Source organism: Scardinius erythrophthalmus (assembly GCF_964197995.2).
Source record: "Scardinius erythrophthalmus genome assembly, chromosome: 3".
NCBI lineage: Eukaryota > Metazoa > Chordata > Actinopteri > Cypriniformes > Leuciscidae > Scardinius > Scardinius erythrophthalmus.
Window position 1 is genome coordinate 46,856,783 of NC_138223.1, and position 21,077 is coordinate 46,877,859.

The following is a 21,077-nucleotide window of genomic DNA, read 5'->3' on the forward strand; positions in this document are numbered from 1 at the left end:
TCTCTGGACTCTCTAGATCAAAAACTATCAAAAAAAGTTGAAATTTTGCATTTGGATGGCTCTAATAGGGTCATTTATAAAATGGGCGTGGCAAAATACATTAAAAATCCTATAAATCCTAAATGAAAACTCAGAACTTCACAAAAATCGGTGAGCATATGTGACATAACATCATTAACAAGCATTCCAAATTTTATGGAGATCGGACAATAGGTGGCGCTATAACTGTTAAAAAGCTTTAAAACCATATATTTCCTATGGTACATTGCCTGTATTGGCTGTAAATGGTCTTTTCCATCTATTATGTCAGTGGTTACATGCTAAATAAAACCTGATAACTTTTGATGCTTTTGTGCTTAAAACCCCTTAAAGGCCTTAATAGCTTGAACCCCGATAAATGCTGCTTGCAGCTTTAATTATATTTAATTTTAATGTATTAATCCAGGAAATTGGTTAATGAAAAAATGATTAAAATTAAGATACAATTAATACAAAACGAAATTCGTCTTAAAGAAAGGCTTTGTGCTTTTTGTTTTGGTTTTTGTTTGGTTGTTTTGGCTTTTGTTCTGGCTTTTTTTGAGGTCTCTGTGAAAGTTTGAAAGTCTTTAGTCTTTTTGCCGCTTTCAGAGCACTCGCGTCCATAATGGAGAACTGACATGTAATATTGTTTTTTCCTCATAAATGCAAACACGAAAAATAAAAGACAAAAGAATTTTTTTTAAAGACAAACCATCAATTTTTATTTGGGGGGGGGGTGGATGGATTTATAGCGTTTTGGGGAAAAAATGGATGGATTTATAGCGTTTTGAAAAAAATTTTTTTTTACTTTGAATTTATCATCAACAATATTGTTGTTTGATTTAATAATCACTGTTGCAAAAGGTGCCTAGTTCCGTTTTTTTTTTTTTTTTTTTTTGTAGGTGGAAAAAGATAGGGGCTTCCTCAGATTCTGTTTAGTTAGCTCCTTTATTGTTTCTTCTATAGCCTACATAGGTCAAATGCAGCAAGTCAAAAGACCAATTGGACCTTCTTTGCCAGTTTGCACACATTTCTTTGAAGGATGGCAAAAATATCGTCTGAATATCGATATCGAGATATTGGAAAAAAATATCGAGATATCCATTTTTGTCAATATCTCCCACCCCTACATGTATCTCTCTGTAAAGCATGATCTATTGTGAAGGCTCATATTCATGCACACAGTCATGCAGAGCCGAAGCACAACAGAAACAATGTTCTTCCGCAAAATGCATGCAGTTTTTTTAACCACCGGCCAAAAGTTACAAAGTGTACCTTTAAATTGATATTTATTTCAGCAACATTTCTCATTTTTATTTAGTTTAATTTGATGTACTACAATAACTTGATGTACCTATTTAAAAGAAATATCTATTTTTTTTTTACTAAAACCTTAAATTAAAACTTTAACTTAAAATAAAATGGGAAACACACAAACATATACATATATATATACATATATATATATGCATGTATGTATATATATATACAATCTCAATACTAAAGCACTGCCCTGTTGGTCCTTGTACTGTAAACTGCAGTCATCCTGAATTTTTTTTTTAAACAAAGCAAAAAGACTCTCAAAAATGTTGTATTTTCTGAAGCTTTATAAGTTTCTGCTCATGAGTGGTAAATATGAATTCCTGAATGCACATTATGATGTGGGCGTCACCTGACTCTCGTCCACAGCCCCTTCTGACCCACAGTCTGCATATTTCCACACACACATCAGAGGACAGAGAAGAGAGGAGGGATGGAGGGATGAAAGGAAGAGTAGTTGTCTGATGTGATGTGTGGATCAAAGGTGGAGCAGCCCAAAGTGCCATCTCTAATAGCTGTTGCCTAGCAACATCATAAAAAGACACACACAGGGTGTGTATCCGTATGAAAGAGCGAGAGGATGCAGAGAAAACCAAAAGACAGCTTTACAAAGACAAAAGTTAATATTTATTCAGGCGAAGACTTTTCATGAACAAAAATCACATGAGAAGAAAAAGAAGGCAACAAAAAGTACCAATATAAACCAGGCATTTAGATTAAAACCAAAATACTTCTCTAAATAATCTCACTCCAACGAAACAGAAACCGAGTTGGATTTGTGAGGAGTTCCGATCGCATCCGAGAGAAACACTCCCGGAAAAGTTGCTGATTTCTGACCGTAAAGAATCACAGCGTGAATCTCACAGAAACACGTCAGTCACATTTCACTCCAGAATTAAAAGAAAAACCAAGCTTACAGATGTTACTATTATTATTCTCCTTGGTGATTTATTACAGTATCCACACTATCATTATGCATTTACATTTACAATTTATAACAATCAGTTATTATTATTATAGCATCAATAAAATGGTTTATGATAATTTTTTGCATTGCAGTGATGAAAATGAGCTTGTTTTGAATTATAATGAAGACAAAATTGGGGAAATATTTGTAAAGAAATCCAAAAAATGCTTCATTGTATTTAAGCTAAATATGATTTTTTTTTTAACTGTGTAGAGAAATGTGACTGAAACATGTTTTCATGACCTGAACATGTTTCCACTAGTGATGCGCACCAGAGGAAAACTGAAGAAACAGTCCATGTCTGCTGGTGCTGTAGGCTCCGCCCACTGCTGCAGGCCCCGCCCCGATGTTGTAGGCCCCACCCCCTGCTGTTCGAGACAGGAAGTGCAAGAAAAGGCCTGAGAAGTCCCTGACTGTGTCCAATCACAACTGAGAGAACATGTATGTGTATAAATACAAGACAACACATTTATTACTTTATGAATGAGGTTGTTGTTGTGTGTCAGTTCTATAAGCAGTCCATGGAGTTGTCGGGCATGAGTCCGAGGGGCGGGGCTTTGCCGGGCATGGAAGTGGGCGGGAGCATGGTGTTGGGGGCGGGGTCTACATTCTCCGAATCTTCCATCTTGTCCATCGTTGCTTCCCAGTTAATGTGGAAACGGGTCACCCGAGGGTTCGACGCCAAGATGTTCCTTTGAAGCTGCGGATCGGCGCAAAAAAAAAAAAAAACATGATGAAACCTCAAAAAGAATAATGATTTGTCAGTGTTACATTTTAAAGACTCACTGCTAACACTATTCCTTAAAATGTAATATATTAGTAACACTTTACAATAAGGTCCCATTAACGTTACACTCTAAAAAAAAAAAAAAGAGTGTTGGGTTATTTTTTCTACCTAAATCCTGGCTTTAGCATTTTGGGTAAATTTTTTGTGTAATTTTTTCAGTGTTATTTTTTCAGCGGTTGGGTAGTTTTTGTGTTACCCAGATCCTGGGTCAGACGTAACAACCCAGGGGTTGAGTTATTTATCGCAGGCTTTTTGCAACCTCTTCAAGAGAGAGCAGTAAAGCTTTGTCAAATTGGTGCGTGTCTTCAGTAAAATGCAGGTACGCTTTTTGTATCTATAAATTCGTTTAATTTTATGCAAATCAACAATATCAATTATGCTATACTGTAAAATATGATCAAAAAATAAAGGGATTATCATGCAAACCAGTGGTTGTGTGGAGTTTTTTTTTTTTTTTTAGTTTAGAGGATGAAAAAACAACCCAATTCGCTGGGTAAAATTAACCCGACATGTGTTCTGTCCTATATTTACCCAGCCCTTGGGTTGAAAACAACCCAAATTGGGTTGTTTTTGACCCATTGTTTTTTTAGAGTGCAGTTAATGCACTAACTAACATTAACAATGAGCAATAATTAAAATACATCTGTTCATTGTTTATTTATGTGAGCTGAGGTCCCTTAAATAATATTAACAGATACAACTTTTGATTTTAATACTGCATTAGTAAATGTTGAAATTAACATTAACATAAATGTTTGAATGTTAGCTCATGGTAACTAATGTAGTTAAAGGGGTCATGACAAATCAGATTCGCCATAACAGAGGTATTTGTACCGTTCAATCATCCTGCAATTTTCAAAGCTTAAAACATCCTCCTCATTATAAACAAAGCGTTTATTTGATCAATCTAAAAAAAAAAGCAGCTTGTTTGGATATGGCGGGAAATATATTTGCATATGCCCGCCTCCAGAGCAAGACATCAACCAATAGTTTTACATCATCACATCATAGGCCCCGCCCACTGGCACTCAGTCACTTAACGGCTGACACTTGCCATTATAATGACTGACAGTTTACAGATGTGTGTTCAGTTTCTGACGTACTCAACGCTCTAGTCTGGTGACAACTGGAAGAGTGAAAGAACGTTTGCTTTGACGCGTCCATTTTAAACAGCTGGTTTGAATCTCTGTACAGACTTCAGAGGATCCAGTGTCGGAAACAAGTGGATGCTTTATTTGAGTGGCGTCCAGAATCACATTGGAGGATTATATGTTTGTTCGGAGCATTTTGTTTAGTGAACGAGCCACAATGTAATCGCTGCATTACAAACCGCTTTGTCTGTAAAAGACGGTTTTATATAGATCATGTTTTTAAAACACTGACTCGCATGCAATAGCGAGTGGGTGTTAATACTGTTTCCTATGCAGTGACGTCAGCCAATCATAACAGTGGGCGTTTACTGGCCAGCCTTAAAGGAGCCGCGCCTTAAAAACTGATCATTTCAGACAGAGGCTCAGAACGAGGGTTGAAAAAAAGTTTTCGGATATATTTGTTTGGGGGTTTTTTTGTACAAACACTTGAACATTATTAGTACACCTCAAGGAACATATTAAAATAATTTTAAAAATCCATGTCATGATCCCTTTAACAAATGGAAACCTAATTGTAAACTGTTACCAATATATTAATATTAAGTGATATCTCAGTAGTGGTGTCTGTTTCCCATTCTCCTGCTTTATGTGTCAAATGAGTTTTACATATTCATTGAATGGCTTTAGAATCTCTTACTTCACAACAGAATGGGATTAATGGAAATACGGGATTCGGGAACAACACGCACAATGGCAGTGATCCGGAATGGTTTAGCAGAATTAATGAATTATAAACGATACTGGGCTATTAGCGGCCACCACCTGCCTCTTTGATCTGGCCGGCATTACCACATTTCAGATGCAGCAGATCTGTGTTACACAAACACACTCTCAATATATAACATGCATCATGTGTATGAGTGTCTAAACTCACATCTGTATTCCTGCTTCCCATATTCCTGTAAAAATTCATAATTTCAATATAAATATGAAGAGTTCAGATGAGTTAAGTGCCACCTGAAATTTTCTTCTAAAATGATAATTTTTATGAAGCTTGTATATAAATTCAGTAATTTCACTTAAATGGCAATGAAAATGACCTATTAATTGTCATTTAAGTGAAATTACTGAACTTAAATATACAAGCTTGATAAAAATGATCATTCTAGAAGAAAATTTCAGATGGCACTTAAGAGGCTTTTGCATCTGAACTCTTCATATATTATATATTAATATCTATATTTATTGTTATATTGATGTATATAATTCATTATATACATTTTTTGTGCACATTCGGAAAAATCTGTGTAAAATATGCTTTAATAATTTTATTAAAATTTTACTTCTTGCTGTTAATATTTGGTTTCTAGTCACCTATTTTTATGTGCATTTTGAGATATCGCATTTAAAAAAAAATGTGCATAAATAAAACGTGTGCACTCAATAGATGCGGGTAAATGTGTTATCTATCGGATAAGAAAACATGCACATAAACTACGATGGAAGCACATTTACTGAATAAACTCCTCGATGAGCATCTGAAAAGGTCGTTCTGAAAAGCCTGAGCAAAATCTGTCGTCAAAGTGGTTCAGAATAATGGCCTCTATGGAAGAATAAAAAAGATAATTTCAAGTTTATATCTCAGAATTGATATAAACTCGTTGTTCTGTCTTTTTTCCTCAGAACTGTGAGTTTATATCCTGCAAATTAGACTTTTTTTCCTGAAAATTGTGATATAAACTCACAACTGTTATAAATGATGAAGTTATAAAGTCCGAATTAAGAGATATAAACTCACAATTGCAAGAAAATGTCAGAATTTGTGATAAAATGGCAGGTTAATTATTATTTCATGCTGTAAATGTAGGGCTAATACATTATGCCACCATTGAGCTGCATTAGGGCTGTCACTTTTGTCACTTCTCTATGTTCATTTAAGAGTTTATTTAAATAATTTAAGACTGCTCTTATGAGGACACTCGACAAAATGGACATTTGGCATAATTTGTGTGTTATGGTTTGTTCAAGCCCGAAAGAGAACTCGATACTGACGCGTGTCTTTTCTGTGGGTCGTGTGTGTGTGTAATAGGCAGGAATTACAGCGCGGTATCTTAAGTCTTGTCGTTATCTTCCATTCTCAAAACAAGCTGGCTATTGGCTATTATTCGCTTGATTTGGTGACGGGCCTACGCTACAATACGTTTAGAGCGGCCGCTACTGGATGAGATGGCAAACAATAAAATAAAAAACAAACGGTCTATCATAGACTGTAAAAAATGCGCAAAACATGGCACTTTAAAAAACGGATAGTTTATTTATAGTTCGATTTCGGATGTTTCACGTCATGTTCGAATGCATATTCGAATATCGAATAAAAAGTGACAGCCCTAAACTGCATATGTGAATATTATTGTACTATTATTATAATTAAGAGCATCTTTTTATGCATTTTGATTCTGACATCCTATTTTTTCCTAGATTTTACCCATTTTCCTCCACTTGTTACCACTGTTTTTCTGCCGCCGCGATGTGTGCGCAGCTGCAAGTGACGTAACGGTGTCGTCTGCCCACAAACGCTCTACTGAGTTTCATTTATGTATGAAAGAAGACCAACAGTGGCTTCTCCAACTGCAGCAACTAACACTTTTCTTAGTGATATTTGGCGACAGTTTATCAGGAAGTGATGATTTTGTTCTCATCGACTATTCAACTTCAAATGTTGTATGCAACACTGCAAGTTAAAATCGCAACTTTGGATGAAGACATAGCTAATGATTATAAATATTGAGATAATGGCTCATTATTTAGCAAATCAATAAACCTTTAAGACATTTAATATCACAACAGTATTATGAAACGGATAGTTCCAGTCCTTGATTCTGATTGGTTGAGCCGCGTTCGAAGCGGTTGTAAATTACTCGACAAACACACACCTGTGACCGCATTACATTAGTGTTACTGCGCAACTGCCGTTTGTGATTCTTTGTTGCTGTATGTGTTGCTTAGCAACCTCTGTGGAACTACATTGCTTGGCGGAGGAATAAATGTGTTATAACGTTACATTTTTTTGTTGCTGGTGTTTATTTTATGAATAAAATAAATATTAAAATGAATATTTTTCCGTTTTATAAAAGCAATAAGCCCCTTGAAGCCCCGTTTTAGAGTGGATTTAGAACAGATAAGGGGGTTTATCTCGAGTCTAACAACGCCCCAGAGCTGTTCTAAACTCACTGTAAAACACGGCTTCAAGGGGCTTATTGCTTTATTTTATAAAAGTCTTAATTTGACTCTTTAGTTTGTGTACATTCAGTTTTCAACAGCATTATAACCATAATTTGTGGAATCCTACTCTTTTATGTGTGTGTGTGTGTGCTGTAATATTAGCGGCTGAAGCTCATTCTGAATGTAATCTCTCACCTGTGTGTAGTCGGGTTTGACCGGGGGGTTTTCCCGTAGCTCGGGTTCTGTGTACTCATTGTTGACATAGTAGCCGATGCGAATGAATTCCTGCCCCCGATAGGTGCATGTGATCAGCACTACGGTCACGCCCACCGCATCACTCTCAGGGATCAACCCAGTGTTTGGAGCGTCCGCCTGTCAATCACGTCAAGAGAGAGAGAGAAACTCGTCCTTCACTCTGATGCCTTCCTTAAAAAACATGATATCTACTACAAACGCCCCTTTGTCTAGGGTTGCAAAGTTTACAGAAACTGTCTAGAATTTTCTGAAACTGTCCAGGATTTTTGGGAAAGTTTCTGGAAAATTACCAGAAATTTTCAGCCCCCTTTTCAACCCTAAAAGAATAATCTGAGTTGATTATAATGATGCATTCAACTGTTTGCAAAAGATCAATACAGTACACACTGAAAATAACGATACCCTCACGTCACGATTCGATACATATCACGATACTGAACTCTCGATACCATATTATTGCGATACTCCAAGACATATGGTAAAAGGTTAACAAAAAGTGTACTGTTGTTTAAAATACTAAATTTGGCTTTACATTGCGTGTAAATGAATAGGCTTGGACTTGGTGCTGGACACCCAATGCACAGAATTATTTTAGATGAATATTCTTGCGCACTGTCACTGACCACATAAATTTAAAATAATGTAGACTTTTTACTGGTAACATAAGACATTTGGCATTATCAGGACCCACATATATTCCCCTATTGCATAATTATACCTTTATTTTAAAACTTTTTCACACAGTATTTTTCATTTTGGGTGGACTATATACACAATACATATTGATGCATTTTTGTATTGCGATATTGGGACAAAATGTATTGTAACAGCCCTAAAAATAACAGAAAATAACCTGTGTATTCGGTGAGATAAACTTGCCCGATAGTCTTATCACAAACAAAGCACAACCTCACTGACTTCTTAGGGACTCATCTAGGCATGGATATGGACAGTTGAATTTACATATTAATTTGGCCAAGAACTAAGTGGTAAAATGTTTCATTGTTTAGCACTTTTTTGGAACTGAGACAAATCTCAAAATTCCTCTTTAATCCAATTTGTGCACTTTGCTTCAAATTCACATTGTATTTTCTCAATGCATCTCTAGGTGGCAGTGAGTGCACTGCAATTTATTTACCAAGAAGGTATTATTATAGGGCTTAGAGCTGAGATGGAAGATGATCAAACTGCACCGAACCAGGAAGAAGTATTTCAGCCCACCTGAAACACAAACATGTGTCTCCCAGCAGGAACCGGGCCGACCAGAACCGAGTCCAGAACCTGGTCGTACTCCTCGCTCTCTGCAGAGCCCACGTAGATGATCTTCCACTCTAGATCTGAGAGAAACAGAGGGATAAGCTATTATAAATATTCAAATTTCACATTTGCACAAGGTCTTTCCAATACAATGAACTCAAGAGAGGATGTTCAGTGGTAAAAACAGCTGTAAGCAAATTGAGCATTTAGTGCAAAATTACCACAAGGATGTGGGTTTACAGGCTTGACGAATTGGACAAGCTTTGTGTTCATTATATTTGTATTTTGTGTTTTATATTTAGTTATGATATCAGGAGTATTATTTGAGGTTTTGTATTTGTAGAACAAAATGTATTACCCTAATGTTAACCAAAAACCTTATCTCACTTTTCAAAAAACTGCTATTCTTAAAAGGTGAATTGGCCTTCAGGGTTTGGCCTACAAATTGATGCCAACAACTTTTAATGAGCATTTTGTTTGGCCATTAAGTGTCATAATCACTGTTAAGGTGGTGGCTATAACTGAAAACAATTGAATCAAATGTTTTCCTCTTTTTTATTTGAAAATCTGTGTGGAAACATGCCCAATGTTGCTCTTTTTTAACTATGATAATTCAAATGTTGAGAAAAGGTAAAAATGTCCAGAAGGCATAACTAAAATTGAAAACAAATTTAAAAAAAGAGACTAAATAAATCCTGCACAATATTTTGATTGTACGTGCAACAAATAGTTGCACAGAATATAATGGCATAATAACATTACATTATACTTATATACATACATAGATAAATAATAAAACGGATTAGGTATCACTGTAGTGTCCAAAAAAAATATTTGGTATAATTTACAAGTCTGGGATTGAAAAATGTTTTCAAACTCTACAAGACTAGCGTTTAAGAGTGTACATTTTTGCATATTATGGATATACAATTTACCAAACAAATGAAAGAGGCTAACAAATAACTTCAAGAGTCTACGATTATTTGTGTTTATAAAATAAAATGTATTTCAGTAATAGAACCGAATTTAATTCCAGTAAACGAATCATAGCTCGCAAATCTCCATAGCGTTTCCCGACACGTGACGTCGTAACTTCAAACCAATCAAAGCCAGCACAAATACATTGGTCCACAATCAGACCAATCAGCGAAGGAGGGGCGGCCTCGCGCTGTCATCGAACTCCCCGCCGGCGCCAAAATATTAAGCGCGTGAACATTAACAACTGACAATAAGACTTTTCCCGCGTAAAAATCACCATGTCTATTCGAATTATTCGCGCCGTTTAAGGAATAATGATTCTGCAAAAAATGCTTCGGCAAAAAATGCTTCTAAAGCCGTCGGTATTCGACTATGTAACTCAGTAATTACCAAGTTCGTGTTTAAATAGTGTTGATTTGTGAAATCTCTCACCTTCAGGTAGGTCCTCCATGCATTCAAACGTGATCTCGAACTGAAACGGGTTTCCAAAAGGACTGGGGTTATCCAGAACAGCCACGTTTAGCACCTGCACTTTGGCCATGATGGTTCACAGGGTCTGATCCACAGAAATCGGCCTTGTGTTTACGGAAGAGATCCTCTTAAAAACTGCCCGAATCACTGGACGTCTGAGGTAAATCCAGCGGGAGTGTGAAAGCAGAGTCAAGATGATTCTTCACACAAAGGACCTCAACTGTTGCAGGTGAAGAAGCAGGGTTTTCTCTTGGTGGGGTTATTAGTTCTCTTCTAAACTAATCTGACGGTCGCCATACATCCATTTTTACTTATTGCTGGAACATCTTGAAGAGCATATCATTTAGTGCAGGATTAGCATGAACATGGTTTTAAATAACCAAATGAAATAATCAAAATCCGTCCTTTCCCCTTAATCCTGAGGGGAAAAAACGTCTCTAGATGCAGCAAAGACACACTGAATGACAGAAGCAAGTGCTGTGGATCTGATGTCTTCTTCTTCCTCTCTGATCACTTTAGTGGGATAAATCTGCTCTTTATTGCGACCTGCTGGACTGGAGGAAATCTCTACAGCACAATAAAGCAGATCCTACACAATCATTCAATATGAAATAAAAACAAAAATGCGGTGATAATCGGCAAGTGAACATTTTATTAAAACAGAAGCAATTCGCAGACACTCAATATCAGAATAATTGGGTGAATCTGGGAGACTTTACCTTCTGTGTAAAGTGATTTTTTCCTCAACATTTCTGACTAACAAAGGAGGCTCATCACGAAAACAGCTCGAATATGGTCATATGCTTGTGATGGAGCAACACATGAACACGTCAGATAAAGTGCAGAATTCCACATGAAAACAGTTCATGATGAAATAAACTGACAGTTTTGAAAGACAGGAATCTTAATAATGAATCATGTGATCAAAATACGATTGATTCCATAAGATAATAGAAGTAAAAGCATGACAAGACTGCATGAAACCTATTTCTCACAAATACATTTTATCTTCCATGAACACTGGAGATCATTCCAGTTGTTCACCGGGTCTCTTCCAGGATCCAGTTCAATGCAGTTCTCATCAAGACTATTCGGCTCACCGCTATCCCAAAACCTGAATAAAATGTGTCAGAATTATTAAGAAATGTTTAATTATTCGTTTTAACCATTTAACATATGACGTATTATGAGCATCACAAGCAGTTTATGTCCTAAACTTGTACAGAAGATGAACCAGAAGTGGAAGAGCAGAGAAGAAGAGCATAATACATTTTATGATGACTAAAACTAATAAGCAGTGGTTTTAAGCAAGTGTTTTAAGTCTTACCCTTGTTTCAGTGGTGAATTGTCCACCCATGTCAAGTTGCCCTTGTTCTCGTCAGACAAACCAATCCACACTCTCTCCTTGATGAATGAAGTTATGAACTTCTGTGTGTGAATAAAAACAGGAATAAGTGAGATTGCGCTCACTCATTGATTAAAAGAGTAGATCACTTTAAAATGAAAATTAGCCCATGATTTACTCACCCTCAAGCCCATCACAGGTTTATGTGACTTTCTTCTTTCAGACGAATACAATCGGAGTTATATTAAGTTGCGCTTTAGGCGTAAGTAGACTGAGTATGTTCATTTGGCCGGAAGCTAGAATCTTCTAACATGTTAAATATGAATATTTTTCGTACACAAAAAAAGTCCTTTATTAACCCCCCAGAGCAGTGTGGAGCACTTTTATGGTGGATGGATTCACTTTTTAAAGCTTCAAACTACTGGTTGCAAGGCACTGCCATTATAAAGCAGGGTTCTCAAGTTTTATCAAAAGCTTGGAGTGAGATCACATGTGGTTGGGGGAGGAGCCTAATGGAGCCCCGCCCCCACCTGTCCCCGCCACCCAATTTTACCCATTGTTCATAATTAACCAGCACAAATTGAAATTATAACAATTGGTAAATCTAATAAATGACAGAGCAATTCATCACATCAAATATACTTTTTAATGTTATATTTCAAAATTACAAATAAGCTATACAAAAATTACAAAAATATAATAAATTGCTCCAAACAGTTCGGAAAAACAAATATTTTTGCATTTTGAATGTGTCTAGTCGAAACGGTATAATGATTTATTGTCTGGTGGGACATTGTGAACAAATGACATATTCGAGTATTATCAAGGTGTTTGTGTGTGTGTGTACACCAGAGTACACACTCCAGCTTATGAAATGTGTTTTGTGTTGTGTTTGAAAAATACAAATGCAATGGCAATGATTAATGTATGTTCTGACAGGATATATTACCCAGAGCACTCTGCTTTAATACGCATGTAGCCTTGTAACTAGAAATACTATTAATACAGTATAATATATAATTTAAAATAAAATAAAATAAATAAATTTGAATTTATTTAAAATAAAATGAAGAAATACATCTTAATTCCTTCCCATACCCACTAACATTTCCCTTAGTTTCAGATAACGTAAGCTAGCCAAACTGAGCCAAAGCTTCTGGCCTGGTTGCAAAGTAGTTGTAGACTTTTTGACTGCATCAATAATAATGTAGGCTATACGATGGGCTATATATTAAATGTTCTAGCCTAAAAATGTTAGACGAGCTTTCTTCCAACCTACCTTCTCCATCATCACGACGTGTGTTCGCGCGATGTTGTTGGTTACCTAGTAACGAACGTACGGTGGCCGAGAATGTTCCGTCAACTTCCGTGTGTTTGCGCATCTATGTTGCCTAGTAACGAACGCAATCTGGCCGAGATACGTGCTGGCGGCAGGAAACTTCACGTTGTGTGCCCGCGCCTCGTATACAACGTTATATATCAAGCTTGTAGGACAAGTTGGTTGGCATTGCCTTTTCAGCGTGAGAAATACACGGTGTGGCGTGTGAGCGTGTGAACTGGTTGAATTGCGTGTGTCTCACGGCCAATGCGTGAGACTTGAGAACCCTGCTCCCAGGACATTTATTTTTTTATCATAAGTCTGATTGTATTCGTTGGAAAGAAGAAAGTCATATACACCTAGCTTGAGGGTGAGTAAATCATGGGCTAATTTTCATTTTAAAGTAAACTACTCCTTCAACAGACACTCACACAATCTCACCTGCTTCTCTTCGGTGTTGATGATGACCAGATCAGCTCCTCGATCCCTGCAGTACTGCCTGCTGTTATTCCAGTTCATCTCCTTGTTGGACATGGAAAAAAAAACTGGACCACACATATTCTTGTACATAAACACCTATTTTCAAATCTGTATCTTAAAAGAAACCACTTGCACAAAAACAGATTTGTTCTGACCTTGTCCAGAATCTTTCTTCAGTTTCTCGTTGGTCTCTTCTAAATCTGTGATGGTGAAGTGCTGGAGTGTGATGAAGACCAGCAGAAGAACACAGATGAGCCCGAGACACACTGTCATCAACACCAAACACCAGCGTTCTGACAAACAGAGAAACACACATATATCAGTTAACAACAATTCACTTAGAATTCATATTATTAGAAACATAGGCTCAAATAAATCCACCTTTATCATTAGACAATACACAGGCCTTCTTAACAAAAACGTATTAATTAATAATCATAGTGGAATATCTACAGTTAAATATGCAACTTCATGTTAATAAATGCAGAAATATGGACATGTTGTTCTTTGAAAAAAAGATTCCTCAAAAGTTAACAACACCATTTCTTCTTCAAATGAAACTTTCTACTTACTGCACTTTCCATCTTTTCCTTCGTCCTGGCTGTGATTCTGTGTTTGAGGTCCAGTTATGTCCTTAATATCATCATTTTCAACATTTACATAAATGTCCTCTAAATCCATTCTTCACTCTTATGTGTGACAGCAAGTGTTCACAGATGAGCTGTGGTTGAATGATTTCATGGTTTCACAAATAGTGCTAACACTAAAAAGGAATACAGGAAGTGATTTCTCTGACAAAACGGGTTACAAAATCATGATGAAGAAGTGGTGACAGATGATGTAATCACTGGGGTTTTAATCCTAACCATTTTTTCTTTTTTGAAGCGTAAGGATCAGCATGCTTTATGCGAACGTGCACTTCAGAACAAATGAGAACCATGACGGTAAAGTTTGCAGATCTGTGTCAGAGAAAGATTATCAAACTCTTAAACGGGTCTCTCTTTCTCGCTCTTCTGTGATGGGGATGTTTTCTGGGTCTGTCCAAATACCCACACTTGCGTCTTGGTCACTTGAGAGCGTGTGCACATGACGGGAAGTAAGTGTGCAAGACTGTCCATAGCGCAGTACACTTCACGCACACTAAATCTACACCATCTCTAAGGCTCTGTCCCAAATGAAACCCTTATTCCTCGGTCACAAGTCCACACTATAGAGAACAGAAGAGAAGAGGTAATGCTGTTTGTGGAGTTGTTTAATCTCCTCTGCTGAGATGGATTAAACAATGCTAATGTTTATAGAGCATAAACAAAGGTGATGCTCTACTGGGTGGTTGCCCTGCACGCTTAATAAACAAACTACAGCTAGTTCAAAACGCAGCAGCTCGAGTTCTTACCAGAACCAGGAAGTATGACCATATTAGCCCGGTTCTGTCAACACTGCATTGGCTCCCTATAGGGAATGTGAAGGTGACGTCACACCGTGTTTCATTATGGGTCCGCCGACATATTGAGAGGATCACGCCCTATTCCGCTGTATGTGAATTCATGTGTTGGAGGCTGTGTTTAGATTTTCTGTTGAGATTTTTAGTAACGTCGATATGGTTGGTCAGTACTGCTCGATCAAGAACTGCCATAGCAGGTCACACGATCGCTCAGGGAGGAAAATGAACAACAGAATAAGTTTTTTCCACTTTCCTTCCTTGAAAAAACAAGACTGACGAGAAGGCGCCGGATCGCGTGGGTTGCCGCAATAATGAGAATTTTTTTTAATCTTAATAAACAAATACAAAATAGTCTTCTAAAATTCCCATAAATATGGTTCTGCCATGTGAGGGTGAGACTGTGGTTCTTGGACAAAGTTGTCATTGTCTGCTGTGCTCTTACAAACATGTGTCCAAGTGTTGTGCAGTGATTGCTAAATCAACTGGTTTGTAAAAAAGTTTGTTAAAAGTTGTACAAAGCTAGAGGTTTTGTATTGTATATTCTTTGATGACTTGTAGGATAGTTGATGAATTATGTTGATTTTGTGGTTCATGTTAGCAGACGATAAAGACACATTGCATGAATCAATTAAATTATATATTTTTTGTTTTCAATTAACAATTTGCTTTGATATTCTGTACATCTTTTTGCATGCCCTTTTAAAATGTTAGTGAATCAAGGTTTTGTATAATTGCTTAATAAATACATTAAGTGACTTTTATCTGTTTCTGTACTGATTGCATCCACAAAGACTCTTTTAAGTAACGTTACACATAAACTGGGATGGGCAAAGATACATCAATCTATTTTGAAGGGATGTATAGCTCTTAAACTCCTGCAAAGTGTACGCACTCAATTCAAAAACAAGGTTAACGATGTCCAGATTTGTGAACGGAGGTAACGTTAGTGCGTCTGGATCTGTAATCCAGTCTTGGACTGCTAAAGCATATGGATCAACGTTGTTTATCGCGGACAGTTTGTCCAAATAACGTTTTTGGCAGTGGCATTTAGTTTCTCGCGACAGGGTCCCTTCTCTTTTTCTTTCAATTTCTTCCGTTTTTCTTCAATTTTACCTCGTTTTAGCCAAACACACCCAACTATTACATGTCATAGCAATGGGCGGCGAAAAGGTAAACAGAGATCGTGCCTCCTAAGATGGCGCCCACGTCCCATAATGCAACACTGCGTGACGTACCTTCACATTCCCTATTAAACGTCGCATAAATTTTAAAATACTGCTGATTACTTACAAAGCACTAAATGGTTTAGCTCCGCAGTACTTGAGCGAGCTCTTAAAGGAACACTCCACTGTTTTTTCACATTAAACTATGTTATTCCCTTAAAGATGAACTGAACTGGAATTTTGAGTAAAGGTGATATAACAGATGTATTTTATTTATTCTCATTGGTACAATTTTTAAAGTGGCAGAATTTGTTAAAAAGCATAAAATGGTATGTTGAAAATGTTGTTGTTGTTACACGGGCGCCGCCATGTTGGATTTCAACATTCGGCAACGTCACTGGAATGGTAAGCTACTCCGTTGCTAACCAACACTAGCAGAGCAGCCATTGCATGCAGCCCCTGGATTTCGAGTCCGTAGTGAGCATTTTTTAGCGACAGACTATTTAGAGAGTTGTACTTTCAATACAACCGGTTGACTGGTGAGGGTTAGGCTAAACCTGAGGCCATTCCGTCAATGTTAAACTTTCAGGCTGTAGTACAGGGCAGACCGATAGACCAATGGCAAGTATTAACACCACCGATGCTATCTATGTTACCGCAGAGACAGGCCGCTGAAACGTGCACGTCAAGGCAGAGGACAGAGAAGTATGTTAACTGTTATGATAGCAAGTTATAGCAAGCTAAGCAAAGGGCTGGATGTAACGTTGTCACATACACAAAACATGTAGCCTACATATTCACTTACACGCACATATAACGTGTAACGTTAGGCTTTATAGCGTTCAACAAAACGTTTCGGTTACTCACGTAACCTCTGTTCTCTCTAGAAGAGGGAACGAGTATTGCGTAGTTGCTTACGCTACGGGAAAGCCTTTCTTTCTCGAGATACTGAAGCCAAAAATTATCCTTAATTTTTATAATCTTGTCAACGCAGTGCGGCAGCCTGCAGACCTAGGGCAAGCTTACTAGCGTGCCCATTGGCTGCCCTGCGGCAACTGCAGCAGCCTACCGCTGAGCCCTTGGCGTGACGTCACGACCAATGAGCGCGCTTGGCGCGCTTAATGCGTCACAGCCCGCGAAAAGGGGTGTGGCTTAGCGTATATAAACAGGGCTCGGAGGCTGCTTCTCTGGTTTCTGTCGCATGAAGCGAAATGAGCTCGTGGTGCGAGCACGGCGGGCTACGCAATACTCGTTCCCTCTTCTAGAGAGAAAAGAGGTTACGTGAGTAACCGAAACGTTCTCTTACGAGAGGTTCTCTCGTATTGCGTAGTTGCTTACGCTACGGGAACGCCCTTGTCAACGCCGTGCGCGCCCAGCATCCACTGAATGAGTCCCAGGGAGAGCCCGGGGAACGTGATAGCAGAGAGCCGGGCGGCCCGAAGAGGGCTAGCGCCGTACATAAGCACACACTAGGGGGTTAGGAGCGGCACGGCCGGTCCGAACTGACAATTCCCTGCATAGTGCAGCTCAACCAGTAGAGCTAAATCACACAACGTAGCCCGCGCACAGATAGTGGGCTGGCATACGCGAGACTTAGACTGATAACACTTTCGCCTGCAAGGCGGGAACATCCAGGTTGTAAAACCTAACAAATGTGGAGGGGGAGGCCCAGCCTGCCGCTGCACAAATGTCATGAATGGGAATCCCGCTGGACCACGCCCACGACGAGGCCATGCCTCTGGTGGAGTGAGCTTGAATGCCCAATGGGCACTGCAGGTCTTTAGACGCATAAGCAGCAGCAATAGCGTCCACTATCCATCTGGACAGGCTGTGTTTCGAGGCGGCGAGACCCTTGGTGCGCCCGCCAAACGAAACAAAGAGCTGTTCCACCACTCGTTTGACTGAAGACAGTGCTATCAGAAAAACGGTTTTGAGCGTGAGGTATTTCATATCCACAGTTTCCAAGGGTTCGAAGGGATGCGCTTTCAGGGCCTCCAAGACCAGTGAAAGATCCCACATAGGAACCGAGGGGGGTCGCGGGGGGTTCATCCTCCTGGCTCCTCTAAGGAAGCGGATGACGAACTCGTTCCTTCCTAATGCGCGGCCCAGCTCTGAACAGAGAGCGCTGAAATGGCCGTGACATAGACTTTGAGCGTGGAGGGGGACCTGCCCGCGTCCAGTAACTCTTGAAGGAACACAGTACTCGCGATACCCCACATGTCTGTGGATCGAGCCCCTTAGCAGTGCACCATCTGTTAAACACTGACCATTTCGACATGTAGAGCCGCCTCGTAGAGGGGGCTCTAGATTGTATGATCGTGTTCATGACCCCGTCTGGCAGATCAGCGTGTAATCGTTGAGGCTCCACGCATGCAGAGACAGCGCTCTGGATGGGGATGCCATATCGAGCCGCGGGCTTGAGAGAAAAGGTCTCTCTTCACCGGTATCGGCCAGGGGGCTGAGTCTGCCAGCTGTATTAGATCCGGGAACCAAGCTTGGTTCTCCCAGTATGGGGCTAAGAGGAGCACTGTGTGGCGCGCTTCCCTGATTCTCTTGATGACCTGAGGCAGCAGAGAGACCGGGGGAAAAGCATACAGCGGGCCGCTGGGCCGGGTCTGGGCCAGCGTGTCCTCGTTCTTCGAGAAGAACTCTGGGCAATGAGCGTTGTCTTTTGACGCAAAAAGGTCGACTTTCGCTTTGCCGAAACGGCGCCACAGTGACTGGACTGTTTGGGGGTGTTGAGACCACTCCCCAGGGGGAACGCTGTCCCTGGACAGTCTGTCGGGGCCCTCGTTCAGGTGGCCAGGCACATGCGCGGCTCTCTCAGCGAGCGCAGAGAGTGCTGAGCCCACACGAGGAGGCGTTCCGCCAGGGTGCAGAGCGTCTGATCTGACACCGCCCTGGCGATTCACATAGGCCACTACCAATGTATTGTCCGTGCGGACTAGAACATGGTGACCGTGGAGGAATGGGAGGAAGTGTTTGAGAGCTTTCTCGACCGCGAGCATCTCTAGACAGTTTATGTGTAGGAGATTCTCCTGGTCTGACCAGCGGCCATAGACCGGTCTGCCTTCGAAGAGCGCTCCCCAATCTAGGTTGGAAGCGTCTGTCGAGACAACTTTCCGGTGTGAAATCACTCCCATAGTCACTCCTGTGTGATACCATTCGGCTGCCAGCCAGGGCTGCAGGGCTGAAAAGCAGCTCTGATTCACTCTGACTCGCAAGCCGCCGGCCGCCCAGGCTCGGTGGGGCACGCGCGCTTTCAGCCAGCGTTGAAGCGGGCGCATGCGCAGTAAGCCCAGCTGGAGCACTGCTGCAGCTGAGGCCATATGCCCCAGGATACGCTGGAATGTCCTCAGCGGAACCCGGCTGCCTATTTGGAGGGATGCGGCGAGGAGGCGGATGCGGCGCGCGCGCTGCTCCGACAGTCTGGCCGTCATAGCCACCGAGTCCAGTTCTATTCCAAGAAGGAAATTGACTGACGGGGCGATAGCGAGCTCTTGGTCCAGTGACCGAGAGACCCAGCTCCTCCAGATGGCTGAGAAGCGCTGTTCCGTGAGACACAAGTTCCGTCTCTGACAGCGCTAGAATAAGCCAATCGTCCAGATAATTCAGTATTCGCATTCCCTGTTTTCTCAGGGGAGCGAGAGCCGTGTCCATGCATTTCGTAATGTACGGGGTGCCAAAGACAGGCCGAAGGGCAGGATTGTGTACTGATATACTCGACCGTTGAAGGCGAATCTCAAGAATGGCCTGTGACGGGGAGTTATCTGGATCTGAAAATATGTGTCTTTTAGATCGAGAGAGATAAACCAGTCTCCTGGGCAAATCTGCGCGAGGATTTTCTGGTTGTGATCATTTTGAACGGCCGTCTCATGAGGGCTTTGTTCAGATGTCTCAGATCTAAAATAGGTCTTAACGCTCCGTCCTTCTTGGGTACAAGGAAGTAGCGGCTGTAAAGGCTCGACTCGCTTAGAGAAGGATGAACCTGTTCTATAGCCCTTTTGCGCAGTAGCTTCGCTATTTCGGCTTGAAGCAGGTGCGCAGCTTCTGAACTCACTTTCGTCTCCGTCTGTGCTAGAAAGCGCGGAGGGCGACGAGCGAATTGAAGCGAATAGCCGTGTTTTATAGTACTCAGCACCCATTCTGACGCGCCCTGAATAGCTTCCCATGCTTCCGCATGCATAGCTAGGGGTCGAATGGTCTCTGGGTTCAGATCGCCGCGCTGCGCGGGATTGGGGAACCTGTATCAGAGAGGATGGAGCGGCGTGCGCGCCGCTGGTGCTCGAACACGGGGGCTGGTAAACAGTATTGGCCGGCTGTACAGCGTTCGGTAGCTCGGTCCCAGAGGATGGAGCGCGATTTGCTGACAAACACCCCTGGCGCGAAAGCGGCATGGGGATTGTAATGTCTAAAAGTGAGTGCGCGTGCACCTGAGCGGGCGCAGAGTTTACACTTATGACACGGCCAGAGTTTGGGAGCTTAGAGGGTGTGCGACCCGAGGTAACTGAATGGCAGAGCGAGCAGCGGGTAGGTGTGAGCACAAAGTTGTGGGCACATTTACTACACTTAGTACTCGAGCGGCTTGTGTCCGCTTTATGAGAGAGCGCTCTATGCGCGTTACCATGGGGACCATGTTTGTGTGAAGCAGTGAGCACATGGGAGTGGGCACATTTTCTACACTTATAACACCCTCGGCTTGAGCCGCTGTTGCCCGGGGTAACCGAGTGGCAGAGCGAGTTACAGGTAGATGTGAGCACAGAGTTGTGGGCACATTTACTACACTTATTACTCGAGCGGCGTGTGACCGCTTTATGAGAGAGCGCTCTGAACGCGTTACCATGGGGACCGTGTTTGTGTGTAGCAGTGAGCACATGGGAGTGGGCACATTTTCTACACTTGTAACACCATCGGCGTTATAGAGCAAATGCTTTGATGGCTCATATGTTTAGACGCTCATAAAT

General features: G+C 40.6%; 2 protein-coding genes across 3 annotated transcripts; both read right to left on the reverse strand.

Moving 5' to 3' along the window:
* Positions 1-1,945: 1,945 nt before the first annotated feature.
* asf1bb (anti-silencing function 1Bb histone chaperone) lies at positions 1,946-10,878 on the reverse strand. Of its 2 annotated transcripts, XM_081360370.1 has the most exons (5): positions 10,328-10,878; positions 8,882-8,997; positions 7,601-7,777; positions 2,862-3,005; positions 1,946-2,634 (listed from the first exon to the last, which is right to left on the reverse strand). In XM_081360370.1, exons 1-5 carry the CDS (start codon positions 10,434-10,436, stop codon positions 2,542-2,544), a joined length of 639 nt encoding a protein of 212 aa, XP_081216496.1. In that variant the 5' UTR covers positions 10,437-10,878; the 3' UTR covers positions 1,946-2,541. The 2 variants fall into 2 exon arrangements, with proteins under 2 accessions (XP_081216496.1, XP_081216497.1); XM_081360371.1 differs by lacking the exon at positions 1,946-2,634 and having other exon boundaries at positions 2,667-3,005.
* Positions 10,879-10,999: 121 nt separating this feature from the next.
* LOC308687666 (CD209 antigen-like protein D) lies at positions 11,000-14,242 on the reverse strand. The gene is made up of 5 exons (XM_081360372.1): positions 14,082-14,242; positions 13,665-13,802; positions 13,471-13,574; positions 11,694-11,794; positions 11,000-11,480 (listed from the first exon to the last, which is right to left on the reverse strand). Exons 1-5 carry the CDS (start codon positions 14,188-14,190, stop codon positions 11,351-11,353), a joined length of 582 nt encoding a protein of 193 aa, XP_081216498.1. The 5' UTR covers positions 14,191-14,242; the 3' UTR covers positions 11,000-11,350.
* Between the last annotated feature and the right edge of the window lie 6,835 nt (positions 14,243-21,077).

Excerpts from the sequence above, each read along its gene's own strand:
- asf1bb (XM_081360370.1), bottom strand. The coding sequence starts at position 10,436 with ATGGCCAAAGTGCAGGTGCTAAACGTGGCTGTTCTGGATAACCCCAGT. Across the intron at positions 8,998-10,327 it reads CATGGAGGACCTACCTGAAG|ATCTAGAGTGGAAGATCATC; the intron begins GTGAGAGATTTC and ends TGTTTCTCTCAG. Across the intron at positions 7,778-8,881 it reads GACACATGTTTGTGTTTCAG|GCGGACGCTCCAAACACTGG; the intron begins GTGGGCTGAAAT and ends CGTGATTGACAG.
- LOC308687666 (XM_081360372.1), bottom strand. The coding sequence starts at position 14,190 with ATGGATTTAGAGGACATTTATGTAAATGTTGAAAATGATGATATTAAG. Across the intron at positions 13,803-14,081 it reads AGGAAAAGATGGAAAGTGCA|AACGCTGGTGTTTGGTGTTG; the intron begins GTAAGTAGAAAG and ends TCTGTTTGTCAG. Across the intron at positions 11,481-11,693 it reads AATTCACCACTGAAACAAGG|GTTTTGGGATAGCGGTGAGC; the intron begins GTAAGACTTAAA and ends CATTTTATTCAG.